We start from the raw sequence: 19179 nt of genomic DNA on the forward strand, positions 1-19179 counted from the left end.
AGCATCATGAATATTTTAAGCCGTGCAATATTCTCAGGGAATCTGGAGATTGTCATTAAGCCCCGCGACCAGGATAACTAATGTCCCCCTCCTGAAGAAGATGTCTGCTCAGCCCTTTTTTCCCTTCTCACTAACGTCTCTCAGTTACACTGCTCCACATTCCCCCACACCAGTGGTGCTATGCAGGAAGTAGAGGTATTTTTCATAATGTCTGAATCTCATGTTTGCAGGTGTCCAACAAATGACTCATCCTGTTAAGAAAGGAATATCATGCCTCCAGTCCATATAATCCTATGAGTGGATTTTAATGTGGAGCTTTATTTTAATCAAGCGTTTCAGTGTTTTTCCTTTTAGCTACGTTTTGATCAGAGCTGCAACGATTAGCTGATCAAAAGGAAATGAATTAACTGTAAGCTATCTGAGTCATTTTTCAAGCTAGAATGCAAAATATTGCTGGTTCCTGCGGCTCGAAAATGAGGGTTCGGTGTTGTTATCATATATGATCTCTTTTTTGGTTTTGGACTGCTGGTGGGATGAAAAAAAGCAATTCAAGAAGAAGTTGTGATAGGCATTTTAATCAGGAAAATAATCATCAGAGTAATCAATGATAATAATAATGATGGAAATAATCGTTAGTTGCAGTGGCGAGTGGAGTGGAGTGGTTTCTGCAATGTTTCAAAGTTATTTCACTAAATTTTTAACATTTCTATACTTTATTTAATATGCATCAGTTCTGAATGTTGAATATAGCAGACTTGGTTGCCAGTTGTCTTTTATTTACTATTTAAAAAACATATTTGGAATATAAATCGAACTGAATGTTGAGCATATCAACACTTGATATATGGCTGCAGCAACTGATTATTTTCTTATAGATTGATCAGCCGATAATCATTTGGTTGATGAAATTGTGAAAAATGTCTATCACAAGCACCCAGAGCCCATGATGACTCCTTCATATTGATTAAAACCAAGAAATATTCCATTTACTATCATATGATACATAAAATAAGCAAATCATCGCAACTAGAAAGCTGTAATATGGAAATATTTGGCATTTTTTCTTTAAAAATGACTTGAACCAGTGATCCAAATGGATCATAATATTTGCAAAGTATTTTTCTGTTTTTCAAATACTTCTCATACAACATATCTAGTTTAACAACTTCAAAAGGAGTAAAATGCATATTACCACTCACAGGTTGGCTTTCCAAGGTTGGGAATAATTGAATATTTTGTATAAACACATGAATTTAGAGCTGCAACTATTAGTGGAGTAATCAGTTAGTTGATTGAAAGAAAATTAATCTGAGACCATTTTAGGAACTTAAAACAGGCCATGATAAGATAGTGGTCATACCAGACCAAGTAAGGCTGAAGCAGCAAAAGATGCATTACTGTATTATTTCTTCTTTAAACCGTTACACAGTCTCACTTTAAATGATGAATCTATTATCCATAAATCCATTGAATTTCTGACAATGAATCAAGTGAGACCTAGCCAAGACAGAGTAAAATAGCAGCATCAAGATCAACATCAAATCACAATGACATCAAGTGTAATAAAGATGCATTGCATGATACAACGCAATAAACAAGGCAGCATTGAACTACATACATTTGTTAGTTAATTCAAACAACTGCAGATAGCAGTGACCACTTGAAGAGACAAGACTCACAAGTTTTAGTTTGGCCTGCAGATTATTCCAGGAGCTAGAACCATAATGGAAAAGACTTGCTTTGGCAATGCTTTTTGAATGCTTTACAAAAATAAAAACTTTTGGCTTAAGTAGGAAATATATTGCACCTTTATCATATAGATTAAGATATATCGGTGGTACAGCCTGTGGAATGTAAGGTAGGTCCATCCCACCATGCTGTATGCTGTACAGAATTTGAATTTATCACAAATGTTAATATAAACTATAAAAAACAGAGGTCCCAAAACTGATCCTTGTGGAACACATTTTGTAGCAGGCAGGGTCCGACATGACATTACCATGTTCAACTATCAGTGAATGATTCGTGAGATCGCTATGGAACCAATGGGAGTTTGTTGTCGATAGCCTCCTTGATATCATCCACGACTTTCACAGTGGTGGTTACAGAGCTATTCCTTGATCGGAAACCAGACTGCATGTCAATTAGAGATTAGCAATTGGCCTAAAATTACTAATATCAGATCGGCTTTAAATAGATGTGTAACGTAAACTTGCTTTCAAACATCTGGAACCTGATTAAGACCAAGTGGCATGTTACAATTGTGGGTGATGGGCTTCACTATGACCAATGCTGCAGCTTTTAACATGTAGGGGCCCAGGCCATCAGGTCCAGGTGCCTGTTTGGGGTCAACAGTATTTAATACATGAAGAACATAAGGGATTTGAAATGGTTTGAAATCAGATCTATTGAAGAAGCATTTCAACTTCTTTCCCATCAACTACATTTAGTTTAGATTTTCAGTTCAGGATTTAGTTGACTGATGTTAGTTGAAGCCCTCAAGTCTTTAAACCAGCCTTTAATCTGCTTTTTACTTTCTCAATTAATCGAACAATCATTTGGTCTACAAAAAGTCATGAAATATCATTTGCTTTTTCTTTAAGTCCAAGTTGACATAGTAGTTAAATTGCTTCTTTTGTACAACAGTCCAAAACATATATGTCAAAAGACTTTTTGGTATTTGGATTTGAATAATTACTTAAAATTATTAAGTAATTATCAAAACAGCTGCAGATTAATTTTCTGTCTGTCAACTAATCGATTACTCAACTTTTTCATGCTGTTAAGTGTTATTATATAATGTGTGCGTATGTTTAAATGTTAGATGAATTCATCAGGACTAAATGGATACTTGAGACATATTCTCCAGACAGTGTAAAAGCCTGCAGGAATATAGAGAGAGCCTTGTAGTTTCTGTCATTAGAACATCAGACTCTTTGAGAAGGGATATTTGATTCCCTCCTAACTTCTGCCTTCCCCCTTTGATGTATCGAGGCTCATGAACCTCGGGGATTGAGCGTTTTGGGATGAGCTCTGCATGCACAGTCTGTCTGCAGCCCCGTGAAACCTCTTGACTCCTCACGCCCTGACTGAACAGGAATCAAGTTCTCCCCTCTGCTGGACTCCCTGTGAAACTACAACGAGCTCCGCTTTACACCCAAATCAAATCAAACACATCTTAAGAAACAGTACATGGAGGTAAACCAAAACTGTTTTGATTATACACCATCAAATCAGCAAATCTAGTTGAGAGGGTATGATTCACACACAGCCTGACAGTAACAGCACAAGGGGAATCTGAAGCTCAGAAATCTCAGTTAGTCAGTTAGAGATTGTCTTAAGTAACACCAAAGCTCCATCTGAGTCTTCAGCACGTGTTTGACCTGAAAACATTAATTAAAAAAAAAAACTGGGCTGTGCAGGGATTTTGATGTAACACAGTACCACTTTCAAGCATTTTGCTGCTCTCTACTGGGCAAAGCAACAACTGAAACTGAGGAGGCAGCCCTGAGGATGAAGATGCAGAGCGTGTCTGTGCATGTCCTGGATACAAGGATAATAAATAAAGACCAAAAAATGTCTTTTTGTAACTATTGTGAGTCTAAAAGAGGACCCTTGCAACCAACAGTTTATACCTGAACAATTACATAACTGCTGGACCAATGCCAGCAAAACAATGCAGAGACACCTGTTCTGTCGTAAAAGAAACTTTAAACCCTTCCAGCTTTATTAAGACCTAAGGGCACAACAGGGCCTGCATTTTCTTCAGAAGTTACAGTTGTTCCCTCCGTGTGATCATCAGCCTATGACTGGGATACAGCAGGGCATGATGTCGCCTACAATGCATGCATAAATAAGGAACGGCTCCGGGGGCTTTTACCTGCCGTTTGATGAAGCTGGATGTTGTGTCAGAAGACGTGCTGCCATCTGAGCGTTTGAAGCGGCTCTTGCGTTTAGGCAACTTCCTGGGCAGCTGTGATGAAAGAGACACACACAGGTGAAGGAAAAAAGAGAGACAGCGTGAAACCAGCTTACGCTTCTACTGATTTTTTTATGCTTTTCTTTTCAATTTTGGCAAAATAGACGCCTGCATTGGGGAAAGCTGGTGTGAAAGAGCTGCTGTGCATCGGAGCAAGACTGTAACCAGCTGTAGCTTTGCCAAGTATGAAAAAGAAATCAGGATTGAATGAATCTATCTGCACATGCTGATCTGTGTGATGCAGAAGACAGATTTCCTCAGGCTCCTTGCAACACAGTCCATTAATAAGAAAGCGTGGATGTTGCAGTGCCTGCTGACAGGCCCTGTAGATTCAGGCTACAGGTGAGTCAGAGTCATGGTCGGTACCTTTACGCCAATGATAGATAAAGCAGGAAATGCGACTGAAATAATAAAACATCAATACACAATCCATAAAAGGCCGGATCTCAAATGTATGAACATCTGAGGAGATGTTATCCTGCTTGCGTGTTTGAGAGACATATTCTGCATATGTGAGCCTACTTTATGATCGCACCCACTGGCTTTTCATCGATCAAGCATCAATCTGCAGTTTCAGTGAAGGCGGAGGTGAAAAAAAGGAAAAAAAGAAGAAGTATCTCGCTGCCAAAACGCGACGCCTCAATTTTTCAACAACAAGTAGCAAGACATTAAGCTAACCGTTCCTCCTCCCCGGCACTTTACTCAGAGATGCTAACAGTTATGTGTGTAAATAAAGGAGCAGAGCGTGTGAATTTACCTGAAAATAATGCGATTGGGAGCCTGTTTCCACAGCAGACAGTGGGTCTACGGGCGATTTGGACATTTTGACTTGCACCATCTATTGAGAGCGCAGGGAGGCGGGATGCACACAGACATGGGTTACTGGAGGAAACAAGGCACACCAAACACATCTATATGCAGTAAAGACAGCGGGGAAGCGGCATGCGGGAGCCAAAATATGGGGTGAAAAAGCGAGTAAAAATCCAAGCTCAGGTGACAGGGATGGCTAGCTTACACTCCCGGGTAAAAACAAAATATGTGTTACATCGGGGGGAGAATGTGGCTAAAGCGAGCAGGAAAAATACCGGAGCTAAAATAAACCGTTAGGACTGAAGCGTCATCGCTCGAGCAGCCGCTCAGGTCCGTACTATGTGTGCGGCTTTTCCGGGGGTGTCAAGGTTGGCACACGAATCAATTCTAACCAGGATAGAAGAATAGGCTTTGAATCTTCACTTTTTTATAGGTGTGTTGAGTTATATAAACACCGCTCCTTCTCGTCCGTGTGTAATATTTGTTTGTCAAACGAGGATTCAGACCGAAAAGCGCAGTAAAATATATGCGGAACCTTCAAGGAGTGGATCTTTAAATTCATGCTACAGGGGAGACCGGGTGAAACATTTTGTCTGCATGTTTCAGGAGAAAGCACAGATTTTCTTCAGATACACACATATAAGCCTCAGACATACAAAATAATGTAAAAGGGAATATAAAAAAGCGTTTCTTTAAACACGTAATAACTGATTTGTAACACAAAATAATTAAACCATAGGCAGGTGTAAGTGCCATGTGGTGAGATGTACCATTTATTCATGCACTCATGCAGTTAAATACAATTTTAGGTACTTTTACTGAAGTGAAAGTATCAATACTTCTCTGTGAAAATACTCCACTACAAGTAAAAGTCCTGCTTTCAAAACATTGCCTTTTGAGATGTAGTGGAGTAGAAGTATAAAGTTTTATAAAATGGAAAAGCTTGTGTAAAGAACAAGGACTGGGAACTTGCATCTAAGTACACTACTTTTTTTTAATTTTAATTTTATTCACTTTACTGATCCCAAACTGGGAAATTATTCTCTGCATTTCACACATGCACATGCAACATGCAGTGAACACACAGGAGCAGTGGGCTGCCGCATCAGGCGCCCGGGGAGCATATGGGGGGTTGAGTGCCTTGCTCAAGGGCACATCAGCCGGCTAATGGAGGGGGGAGGAGATTCTCCACCACACCCAAGTTTCTCTGCCAGTCCGGTGGGGGACTGGCAGAGAACTGGCGACCCTCCGGTCACAAGCCGCTTCTCCAACCTCTAGGCCAGGCTGCCCCAAACCTGAGTAAATGTAGTTATATTCCACAATTGCTTGTACTTTAAAAGAATGTTCCCATTGTGTTTGTTTCATGTGTGAAGAAGAAGGCTACTCAGATATAAAAGCAGCAACAACACAATATAAAATTACAAGTACAAGTGATGTATTTCAATTGTATTTCTTAAGTAAAAGTAGAGAACAGCTCCTTTTGATGTGCTTTTAACTACATTATATAGTATTTATTAGTAGTATCTGTTGCAATGGATCATAACTTTATAGGCTAATTATTTGCTTTGTATGTAAAATCCTTATCTGCTAAGTAGTTTTCAGATAAATGTGCAGGAGTACTAAAGTAAAACATTTCTCTCTGAAATGTAGTGGAGTAGAGTAAGTACAAGTAAAGTACACGCACTTTGTTATTTGCACTTAAATAAATGTACTGAGTTACTTTCTACCACTGATGGTGGCTTGTCTTTGTCAGACTCTGTAAAATGCAGCTAATGAGTGTTTGTTCAACTGACTTAACGTAGATGTAATTCCCTAACAAGTTTAATGTAACAACTGGGAATGTATCAGTTGCGTATGTCCATAATTAAGACTAAAATATTGAGGGGAAAAAAGTGCACATATTTTTATTAATCACTTGTTCTTGTTAAAAGTTTAACCTAACAGGAGTTTTGTGTGGGAATACTGTGCATGTGTATGGGCTTTAAAGAAGCTTTTTTATTCTGCAGTAATCAACTCCAGCATCCAATAATCACATACATAGTGTATATATTATGTTGGCAGGCATATCATATCAAGGATCTTACCCACAATTAAAATTAAAAAATAAAATTCAAAATTAAAAGACAAAATGGCAGATATACTACGCAGGCCGTGATTAAATGTTAAAAAGAAAAAGACAATAGAAAATGAAATTGGAAACTGAAATATTATTGTAATATAGAGGTTTGTCATTTCAATATTTGAGTATCCTAACTACATTTTCCATTTACCCTTACGTTTTTAAAAATAATCATCCTCCAGATATGCCAGCTACAAAGTAAAAAGAAACTGATGCAGAGAAGTACCAAAAATGTGTTTTACGTAGTTTAGAAATCAGTTTATTTTTCAACTCTAAAATATTCCACTCAGTGTCATTGATTCAAATTCTAGTTTTGATTTTACAGGCCATAATTGCTGTATGGTTTGGTCTAACTCTTATCAGCCTTATTTTCAGCAGCAACAGGCAGCTGTTTTCAGCAAGCTACTCTATAGCTACCTGGCCACCACCAAACTGCTAACAGGAAGTTAGCAACTAAGTTAGCGAGCAGGTGAAGAAAATCAAATATGTAGCTATAGACCTGGATATTTTCTGAGGATTTTCTTTGTGAAGAGAGATTTAATAGGGGAATGAATATTATTAGTAGTAAATAATAAATTGGACTTCACCACTAACACCAGCTGACCAATAGATGGCAATGTTGCTCTGTGTGTGTTGGATGTAAGCAATATTAGCCAAATGCACTTACACATTAGCATACCAACTTTTAAGACTACAGTAGGAGCACGCTTTTTTGTTCTGCTGCCCCTTGTGGACAAGAATTTATTTGTTTATTTAACTTGAGCTCATTTTATCAGTAAGACTGTAAGCAGTCATTGGTATGTCATGGTACATAATTTACGTTCACCTTTGTTATTTGACAGTGTTAACGCTGATTTAACAACTTTTAGGCGTGTTGCTTGTAGCTATTACTGGGTGGAAGGGGATTCAGAGGTCTGGAACCAGGCTACCTTCGTGCCATCCCACCTGTTGCTCCAGTGTCTGTGCAGACCCCTGAATGGTCCAGCCTCCACTGCCACACACACAGAGTACAGTAAACACACAGTCAGCTTCATACCCAGAGACCCAGAAACCAACCTCCTCTCGTAAGTTGGAACAATACCTGTGTGTCAGGTTGTGCAAATATGCAAAACTTGCCTGGTGGTTCAGTTCCAAGAATTCAGTGTGAATAAATGGTTTGTCAGTATTGATGGATTTGTAGCTGCATTTGAGACTTGTATAATTCAGATTTTAAACTAACATTCAAAATTTTTGAGCCGGTCCCTCAGATTGTTTCAGCATATTAATCAGTGATCTAGTTGAGGGTGGCCCAAACTTTTTCCTTGGGAGCGCCAAAACTGAAACTTAATGGTGGACCAGGACCAAAAGCAAAACACCCCTTCTAATGCACTATTAAGATGCAAGTGAAGATGCAAACTGGTACTATGATCCTTATAATTCATGTAATTTTTTTAACTGCTTTTTTTTCTCCTTTTCTTTTACCAGAACAATGTGGTGGGCCAAATCAAATATTATGGCAGGGCAGCTTTAATTAAATGTCTCACAGACATTTGAAAGTTGTCAGATGCCCCCAGCTACACACAGATTTCTTGATTCATACAAATAAAATTGGGCAAAGAGTTCTATGTTTCTCTCTGAAATGTAATGAAGTAGAAGTATTAAGTAGCAGAAAACAGAACTGCTCAAGTATAGTGGAAGTATCACAAAATTATACTTGAGTAAATGTACTTAGTTACTTTTCATCAATGCAAATTCACTGCCCACCAGCTGGTTACATTCATTGTGGTCAGCCCACAGGATTTATAAACTGTATTCAGTAAATTAAGGTGTAAACGAACTTCACCTTCCCCTGCATCATTGTTTTTTGTCTTTCTGGGACTCGTGCTGGAGCTCACAGCTGGTGGCGTTTGACCAGCCGGGCTCACCGCAGACACGGCTTCACCTCTAGAGGGAGTGCCGAGTTACTAAAAGAGAGTGGTGTGAGCAGCGGCGCGCCTGGGCTGAGGAGAGCTGCGTCAAACCACCCAAAGTTAGACAGTATAACGCCGGAACTAAGTGGAAATTGTTTTCAAAATAAGAGCATTTATATGGCTGCGTGGAGGGGGCGTATACCTGCACATTTAGTTTAAACTTTGTTTCACTTATATCTGTGGATTAGTGACAGACAGTAAATTTTATCATATTAACCAGTCTTATGTTCATAAATAATTAATACGTTTATATGTATAAATGAATGTAAAGAAATGCCAGACTGGCATATGGATGACTAATTCTATTCTATAACCATGGAAATAAAACTCATATAGAGAAAAAATATAATAGAGCCATGAAATTGTGGAATAATTCAATTTAAAAAAGTGATTTCATAGTAACAGAGTTTATTGCAAGTCATTTATGTTTTTTATTCCAGCATTATTTATTCCAAAATGTCCTTGTTCCAAAGTGTGTTTTTTTGATCTCTACAAATACTGAAGTGTGAAAACTACAATTTGCTGTTTTGTAGGGGGTCCTGTGCCGGACTATTTCTTGGGCAGTTGCCAGGCAACCAATAGTCCAATAAACCTCCCGTACACCAGCAAATTGTAGTTTTTACTCTTTGGTTTTTGGCTAGCTGTTTCCCCCTGTTTCCAGTGTAAGCTAAGCTAACTGTAGCTACTGACTGTATGTAAAAATGGACAATATGACAGATCCCCAAAAGTGTAGCCAAAATTCTTTATTGCTCCCCTGGTGGCTGGCTGCAGTATAAATCAAAAGTCCCAGCCACTCCATGCTAGCAGATGGGATACGACCAAACGAAAAAAACAGTACACGTCAGATAGATTTTTCCCAAAGATGACTTTTGTTGTTGTTGGTAGTTCTATGATGATGTATGTTCAAGTGCTGACTGATCTGTTCTGACAAGTTTGGTTTTAATTTGTTATTCAATGCTATAAACATGGGGTGCTAGGTCACAGCAATTACAAATTCACAATTCCGCTATAGATAAAATGTCTTTTTCCATGCTTAACTTTTGATGGATTATTGTTATGTTGCACCATACCTAGTTTAGTGAACACTTCCTCCACTACTGCTAGTTGCAAGAGGTTTTTTTTTAATTTGAAAGCAATAACCGGAAGTGTGTTGCTTGTATGTCTCTGGTCTTGACAGTGGTGCTTGGAGCCGAGAGGGTCAGGGGGAGGAGAGGAAAGGGAGTGGAGCGAGAAGACGACAGGAGGAGATCCACCACAGGGTGACCAATTTAACCGGACCATCCTTGGACAGCTTGGCTACAAATGGTCCTCCACCCTGGCCGCTCCGACCCACAGCCACGCCGAGTCGGATTGTCTGCGGCGGTCCTGTCGGGGAGCAGAAACAGAAGATGATCACGGTGAGTCCGTCTTTCTGACTGTAGCTGCTGCTGCACACTGCAGGCCGACATATATAATATATGTTCCCCTGTCACATAAACGTCTCAAACGCTGTTGCATTGAACCGTAGACGCCTCTGCCACATCTCTGTCAATACACCGTTTCTGCCGGAGTGAATGACATAGCTGGCGACAGTTGCTGTAAGGCCTCCGCTTCACACTGGTGGTGGTGGCAAAGGATACACGGTCAGTACATGTTTTCCACTGTCGGCCAATAACAACATTTCTGTGTGGGGGGGAAAAATGGAATGAGCTGCATCACAGTGCAGTTTATGTGTCTCATTACAGCTGACAGTCCTGAGGGGTGTTTATAGGCTACATTCAGAGGCTGCATCTGATGCTCATAATGATCCACATAAGCCGCAGATAATTTCCGACAACATAACTTTAAACTTAAACACCTCCATCTAAAGCCCGCTTATCTCTGCACGCACACATGGTTTTGTAAATGATGCAGTATTATCCAGTGCTGGTCCTCCATCCACTGACTGATGCTGAGGAATGTGCGGCAGCAGTAACATGTTTATATCTGTTTATTTACCCAAGACTCATGCGTGTCAATATACCAATACTGCGAGCTGTTGCTTTGCTGCAGGCTGCAGGACATTTGCGTTAAAGTAAATTGATCACAGAGGCGTGTTTGTGTCTTAACTTGGACTACCGGACGCAACGGAATGGCTTTATGGTCCCCGCTATGGTTGTCACATAGGCCATGGTGTTATGTAACAAGAAGCCTACGCTGTTTGAATGCGGGCCCTCACACACGGCCTGCCTGTGCATGGCATTTAGACACCGGATCGCAAACATATCCGCACATGATCCAAATAAGAGCGCAGAAAATGCACAAATGCCCGTTCAGCGCGTTGCACACCTTTGATTCCCCTAATTGCTTGATCGATTTTCGCATCTGTATCATCTGGATGACAACTGAGCCGCGCAGAGCGAGAGATGCGTGCACAGCTTCGGACTTGTCTAACTGGGACAAGCCCACAATGAATGACTTTATGCTCGCAGTCCGTGGCTGTAACGCCAGTGTAGCGGCTGTCCGGTTGAAAATGTCCCCTAGGAATAGTCAGTCACCCCCCGCCTTCCCTTCTCCGCTTCCCCGCGTCCCCTCCCCTCTCCTGACGCTAGTGGGGGAAACCGGAGAGTACAGCCAAGCACCGTGCAAACACACACCAACCGACTGGCAACACCGCGACGCTTGCAAATGGGCACAAGCTGGTCGACCTTGTGCAGGGGAGTGAGGGACGCAGCCGGGGAGGTGGAGGGGTGGGGGGAGGTGGGAGGAGAGGAGAAGGGAGGTGTGTGTTAAGGGGGGGGCTGGTTCTCCTTGAATCTTGTCGATCCGCTGGCGGGGGGGCGGGGGGTATGGCTTGGCCGGATACGTGCCAGAGAAGGCGCATGCAGGCAAGATATAGCGAGGAAATGCTATTTTTGCTTCAACAACACAGCGTGCCTCTCCGGTGAAAATGCCGGTCGAGGAGGCGGCGGCGGCGGCAGAAGCGGCTGCAGCGGCGGCGGCGGCCGCGGCTGCGTTGCGTTTGCGCGTCTCTCCGCACTGTGTGGAGCTCAGGGCGTCTGGAGGCCTGGTAAGATCAGCTGGTGGCAGTTGCTGAGGCATATGTGGAGGTTTTATAATTCAATTAGGACGAATGAATGCACTACTATACTATTATTATTATATGAACTTGAAATGCTGAAGGGTTGTTATAGTAATATTGGAGATTTAAATACTGTACAATGTGACCAGGTCAGCATAAACCCATAAGTGAATATCAAAGAAATGCCTTTCAGCCCCTAGAGAGCGTAAGGGGAATATTTTCGATATTTTCTATCAGGATTATAACCACAATAGCCTTATACAGAAAATGAGATGCACTGATACAATATACCTCAACTCAGGTTATCTGCTGATACCAATTCTCAATCCGATACCAGCGCTGTCTTTTTCCCACATGTAAAATCTTTGTTCTTCCCTACAAGACAGTGTCGCTCGCTGGGATCATTCTCTTATAGGGAAACATGAAGGCAGACAATAAAGGCAACTTTATTTAAAGGTGATCGGTTGGTCCCACTCCTCTTAATAAGGGAAGTATCGGCTTGTAGGTGAATGAATGAATGAAGGTCCTGCAAATGTGTCCAGCCCACATGGGCTTATAAGACACTGCATACATTGCACGTATGTCAGATAGTATATCAGATATAAACTTAAATAAAACATACAATACTTTCATACATTGATGGTGAACTACTCCTTGTATTTAACCCATCTTCATTATCTGTCATGTCAAGTGGACAGAGATGTTAAAGATTAAGATAAAGTGCTCACGGCGCATCTTTACATATCCTCCGGCAACAGCAGACTGATATAATTACATGTATGTCTGTGATATATATATATATTATATAATGCTAAAGGGGAAGTATTGTTAGCTTGATTTTTAGTAATTTCTGAACAACTTCTGGTTCAGTGCTGCAGGGCCCACAGATCCTGTCATGCTGTGTCTCCCGTTACTGTCCAGATATTTGTCTTGACAGTGTCCTGTTGTCTAGTGGCATTTATCTGTATTTATTACTCATTTTTTAATCATTGATTGTGATAATAAACAGAGCTTGAAAGAGTCGTCCTTTATCTTCAGCCCAGCTGGCTCCCAAATGCTGTTGTGTGTTTATACCAGAGGGTGTGCTTTTGCACGGGGGTCAAATTGAGCCAGTTCTGGTTCACCTTAAAAAACCGAGCCATCAAGCTATTTTGGGTCCTATCCTCCCCCACTCCCCCCTCCTCCCCCATGTTGTAGGAAGTAGCTTGTTCTTCTCCTGTGAATCTGTCTCAATTTTCAGATGTGAGACGAAATCTCTCGATGTGTCCGGTTATCCAGGAAATCAGATTCATGAGCATTAGCCAACAATGATGCGTTTTATTTCCTGTCAGATTTGGGATGGAGGAGATCTTTGCTAACAAGTTATAAAAGAGGCAAATATGAGTCAGGCCTATTCATTAATATGAGTCGTAGCATCTATGACAGACTGGACAAGACATCCATGTTGCTGTTATGATCATGATCTCACCTGATACCCCACTGCTTACACTTCAGCCATGACACCATCACAGATCTATTTGTGCTCTGGCTTTTCTTGCTTGTCACCGTACAGTCTCTATGTGTTTGTGCATTTTTCCTGTAGACGCAGCAGAAGCCGTGGAGATAGACCTGGCAGGAGAGACTGGTCCTCTCATTAACGTTGGTCTCGAATCACTGGCACAAACATCTGGAGCTTTGCGAAGCAACTGGTGCGCCTTTTGACCCCATCCAGTCCCGCGGCCCTGCAGCGTGGCCTCTACAAACCCCTCCTCGCTTCTTCAAAATTTTGTCCACGGGGATAAATGAGTGAACCGGCTGCAAGGGAAAGGGCTGGGACATGTACCAGAACCCCAACAGGTAAATGAATAACTCCTACAGGTGGATAGAGGAGGAAATGGTCCTCCCACATGGTATCAGAGCTGTAGCTGTTATCTGTCTTTCATCTGTTCCCGTACTGTACATTCCTCCCTCTGCTCACACAGAATGTCCTGGTTCAGTGGTTTCCTAGTCGCCAGAGTGGACGACCGCAAGACTGCGTGGGGGGAGCGCAATGGCAAGAAGTCCAAACGGAAGGGAGGCTCATCTCTCTGCAACCCGCGTTACATGAGCTGTCTGCGGGATCCAGATGCTATGGAGCCCCCGTCTGGAGCCCCCCTCCATCAGCACCACCGCGGAGGGGTGGCGGGGGCCGTGGGTGGCGGGGGAAACTTCGGCGTCCGTTGTGGATGGCAGGAGGACCACTACGGCAAAAGGGGAGGGGCTCCCGGGGAAGGGGTGGGGCTGAAATCCGTCGACTTGGGCTTTGAGGATGGGGAGTTGAAAGGGAGGAAAGGGGGGTGTAATGGAGGAAGTGGGGACATGGGCGATGACGGTCCCAACGGCGCAGCAGGGGTGGTGACGGCTGCAGACTGCTGGCTCAGGGTGGTGCGGGTGTTCCAGTCGAAAAAATTCCAGTCCCGCAAACTGGAGCGCCTGTACCAGCGTTACTTCTTTAGGCTGAACCAGAGCTCCTTGACCATGCTCATGGGGGTACTTGTGATCGTGTGCGGCATCATGCTGACCTTCCACTGTGTCCACGCCGCCCCTCACGTGGCCTATTCGTCAGCCCTTTCGGTGGCGATGGCGCTCTTCATGGCTCTCATGGTGGTGTGCAACCGCAACGGCTTCCACCAGGACTACATGTGGATGGTCAGTTACCTGGTGATCGGAGTCTTGGTGTCGGTACAGGTGTTCGGGGTGCTCATGGTGGCACCCAGAAGCGCTTCAGAGGGCATCTGGTGGTCCGTGTTCTTCATCTACATCATCTACACTCTGCTGCCTGTGAGGATGAGAGCGGCGGTGCTGAGTGGAGCAGTGCTGTCCATCATACACGTGGTCACCACCTGGCAGATTAACCAGGAAGACAAGTTCCTCTGGAAACAGGTAGGAGAGGCTCGACCTCTTACTGTTTCACTCTTGACGTCACATGGTTGACCTAAACTGACACTGCTGGTTTTGATAGTTCTACATTCATTTTCCCTTTCTCCTATGTTACTTCTCAGACAGCTTACGGTCATGTTAGCCTGCATCCTCATAGAACGAACTGGTTCTGGGTGTTGTATATCTGGCTGAATCCATATCGCAAATATACACGATAGAAAACAAAATAGGTTCATCTCTCCGTCCCATCCACCAGGTTCAGCTGTTACATAGCAGGCACAGAGCAACATTAGCATTATTATTATTATCATTATTATCACCGATGCTCAGAGAGAAACCTGTGGCTCTTTAGCTGAAAAAGGCTTTACTGTGTTCTCCAGCTAGGTGTTAGCTTTGTCTGTCTGCACTCTCAGTGCTGGGCAGTACAGTTCAGCGTCCGGTGGGTTTGCCACAGCTTTTTCACTGAAACCAGCTGCCTGCTGTGACTGGAAATGGGGTTGATGAGAGCCGTGTCACAGAACCAAAACAGTCCAGTTGCAGGCAGCAAAATCAAAACAATGAGCTGAAAAACTTAACGCTGAGCTGAGAAGAACGGTGCCATGAGCGACCCCTTTCACATACATGCAGTCATTGTTTTTCCATTGTTGATTTACTAATATCTAGTGTGTGGCTTTATATTCCTGCCAGCTCAGAACATCTTCAAGTTTTCTAAGATACAAAATATGTTCAGTCAATATTAGTTGAAGCTTCTCAGTTGTGAGGATTTGCTTACATTCGAAGAATTTGTATTGGCCTTAAGTTAATTGCAACAGGCATTTTTCACTGTGTCTGACAATCTCTAGACCAAACGATTAAATGATTAATTGTTAGAATAATTGACAGATGGGTTGAATCATAATAATAATTGTAAGTTGCAGGCTTAAAGCAATTGTTTAGCTATTTAAAGCGACTTTAAGTGGAAAATTTCAAACACATAGTTGATAATTTAATACAGAAAACTGAGAGTCGAGATAAACATTTTTTGTGGTCAAAATCTTTTTATTTGTATTCGAGGATATAAGCACAGACAATACTGTATACAGCCATTGAAATTATATATTTTGATAAGCTATCACTGTAATTTGACTGAAGTCGACACATCACGACATGTTTGTGAACATATAAAATGTCTCCTCTGTCACGATGTTTATGATGGGTGGTATTACACGGTGAACCCGCAACAAAGCTGACGCCGCTTATATTTCTCCACAGTGTTTTGTCACCGTGTCGTCTCTGCGTATTCACATGTACTTTGGGGCTTATGGGTCTTGCTGTACAGTGTGTTGTTTGTGCGTCATGCCAAGGACCAAGGGGCTCGCTGAAGGTCAGTGGGCTGAATGAACGGCCCCGGCTGGACGGCTCTGTGTGTGAGTGCGTGCTGTTGTGTGACAGTGGGAGAATACCATGATATAAAGCAGTATCACTCAGGTCTCTGTGCTCTCACACAAGGGACGCTTTGTACTTTTCTCCAAGGGTGGGGTGACGGGGGTGAGGCTGAGGGGTGGGAGGGGTGCACAGCATGGTGGATGCTTGCTTTCTTTTCTGCCATAGCTGTTTTCCAACTGTTGTGTCCTTGGGGAAAAGTTATGGAAAACATAATGGGAAGACCATTTCAGGAAAACAATAGGGGGATATAAGACTTGATTATAAACCACTGATTGTTACAGTAATGTCTCTGCCATTACTATAAGCTATGCAAAGAATCTATGAAGAAATTGCAGTTTATGACCGAATCTGTTCTCAGAAAACAACCAAAAAAGTCACATTCACGCAGCTCAATTTGTCACAATATTGTGATTTTTTATCACAAAAAATTGCTGGAGTACAGGACTAGATTTGGGATTCGTGGGAACTCAGTAACCGCTGTATGCTCTCTAGCATCATGCATGATATACCATAGTGCAATCCATCACGGGCTCCAACATTGTTTGCCATCGTTAAGTGAATGAATGTCATGAGATAGCTGCAGCCCGGCAATGCTGTTTATTCCTAAGGTCATCCGTGTACTATGTGACACAGTAAAACATTGTCATCAATCACTGCTTCACGCTTGTGTGCAAGTATTTCCTCTTTTTCCAATAACTCATTAACCTCACCGGGTTTCTGTTGGTGTTCATGGGCACAGATAATGATCAAGTTGTGTATGAGGAATGATGTAAATGCACATCACCTTTGCGTTGCCGTCTTCTGTTTGCTGGCACTGCGGATTCATCATCGGTGAATTGAGAAGGAATCTGCGCAGTTGAGTTGGACAGGAACTATAATTATATGTGTGTTATTTGTATATCAGACTGTAGATTCTGTATTGGTTTGCTCAGTTAAATTGGCTTAGACCAGCTGTGGATGGTTTTTAAATGCCCTGTCCCCAAAATCTTGTATTTTCATATTTATTTATTGATGTGAAGCACTTGGTGCATGTAAATCCTTTGTTATAAAGCACTTTGAGCTGCATTTCTTGTATGAAGGGTGCTACACAAATACAGTTTAACTTAGTTTATTATTATTTCAAACTCATAGCTACACACAGTGAGAATAAAAACACCTGGGATATGAGAATCACACACTAAGCACTCACAAATTCAGCAAATTTGTGGACATCTTGTTGACAGAGTATGAACAGTGCCTGGGTCTCGGTCAGCAGCTCTGTGAAAACCTCAAAACCTGCAAGAGCTGCATTACAGATTTGTTAAAGGCCCTAAAAACCAATCTTACCCCGAGTCATGTCCTATATCTCAATAACAGCAATTTCTTTCTGTTTTTACAGTGTGAAGCTAGTTTCTAATAAAATCTATGCATTTCTATTCAAAATATGCTTGAAGAGCGAGGCCACACACACTCATTACTATAGGAGGATTACCATGCTGTATCTATGTGAAGTGACATTTTGTTGAAGGTTAAACACTAAATTGCATTGTCAATTATAGTCCAAAACAAAAACAAGTGTTCCAATTCAGAGACATGAATGACCAGAATAAAACTTTGACAGAATGGCTTGACTGGACATTTATTTCTTTCTTACCATGAACTCTTATTTGAATCACAAAGGAAATCCACAGTAAAAAAAAAACAAAACAAAAATAGGTTGTTTAATTAAGCACTTTTAAAAATACCATTATTGCACATTTCTTAGCCAAAATATGCCACAATGTAATAACAAAAATCTCACTTCAACATTTTGAATGCAATTACTGAATGTTTGTGCATAAAAATGAACATGAGTATGAGTAATAGAATTATTTTAAGGGTTTTTTATTCTGTTTCTTTGTTGTTGCTAACAGAATCTGTCACGTAAGTCTGAAGGAAACTGAGGCTCTTACAGCCATCTTGATGGTGTCTGTTTGCTCTATGAGAAGCATTTCATGATAGCCTCTTGAAATTTATGGCCCTTAATCCCTTCAAACCTTTCAAAACACATGCAGTCCATCTGGTTGTTTCCAAAGCTGTATTGCTCTTGGCGTTGGTCGGTATGTGTGTTTTTACAGCTGCGTACAGTAGAATCTAGTGTCCGTTCTCAGCTTCACTTTGAGGGCCTTATTGTACACACTCACTCCATAAACTGTATATATTGGAGTTTGAGCCGCCTTGTTATACGCGGGACCGCTCTCAAAACAAACAGCAATCTAACAGAGCTTTAACGTGTGAAAGTGATTTGTAGCCGAGACGTCCTGCTACATGTGAGCTCCGCTTCGCTGTTATTGCTCATGTTTTTTGTGGCGCCATGTCTGTGATCCTCAGACTCCTCAGCTGAAATCAATTAGCCATAGCGGTACAGTACTTACACATGTGCACGTCCCACCCATCAATACACACACACACACGCACCATCCCATGCTTTGTTATGGTTGTCACCTTCCCTTTTAGTCTCTAATGAATGTTTGTCACAACTGCTGTTTGTTTTTCTTTGGGAAGTAACACCCCAAAGCTATTGTCCTGCCCTTATGTGTGGGTGTTTGAGTGTGAACACTGACATGTACAGTACACGCACATGCAAAAAAAAAAAAAATGCGCCAGGAAAGCCCAAGCACGTTTTCTGCACATCGCTCTGCTGGGCCGTGCCGTCGATGTGTTTGTCAAAGACATTCCTGGATTTTGTCACTGAAACTTCTCATTATTGTACATTCTTCACCCCAGCATTATTTGCTTTGTGGTCCCCTGACAATGGCTAGCATTGTTGTGTGGATGTTGTTGACACAAGTGCTGTGAGAGGTCAAAGACTGGTTCCTAAAAATACCCGGCCCTCGGCGTTTCTGCTAACTGTTGCGTCACATGGAACAGTCTTATCAGAGCCTGCGTCAGAGCAACAGGCAGGTCACTCTAACCCCCTTTTCTCTGCATACACATGGGG

General features: G+C 42.0%; 1 protein-coding gene across 2 annotated transcripts in view; it reads left to right on the plus strand.

Moving 5' to 3' along the window:
• Positions 1-10064: 10064 nt before the first annotated feature.
• LOC121612578 (adenylate cyclase type 6-like) overlaps positions 10065-19179 on the plus strand; it is a 33935-nt gene continuing 24820 nt past the window's right edge. Inside the window, exons 1-4 of one of the 2 annotated variants that reach the window (XM_041945559.1) lie at positions 10065-10254; positions 10365-10479; positions 13480-13733; positions 13859-14798. In XM_041945559.1, the coding sequence (XP_041801493.1) occupies positions 13714-13733; positions 13859-14798 (960 nt within the window). In that variant the 5' untranslated portion in view covers positions 10065-10254; positions 10365-10479; positions 13480-13713. The remainder of the gene's footprint in view (positions 10255-10364; positions 10480-13479; positions 13734-13858; positions 14799-19179) is intronic. The other variant, XM_041945560.1, reaches the window with a different exon arrangement.

This window comes from Chelmon rostratus, chromosome 10 (assembly GCF_017976325.1).
Source record: "Chelmon rostratus isolate fCheRos1 chromosome 10, fCheRos1.pri, whole genome shotgun sequence".
Taxonomy (NCBI): Eukaryota; Metazoa; Chordata; class Actinopteri; order Chaetodontiformes; family Chaetodontidae; genus Chelmon; species Chelmon rostratus.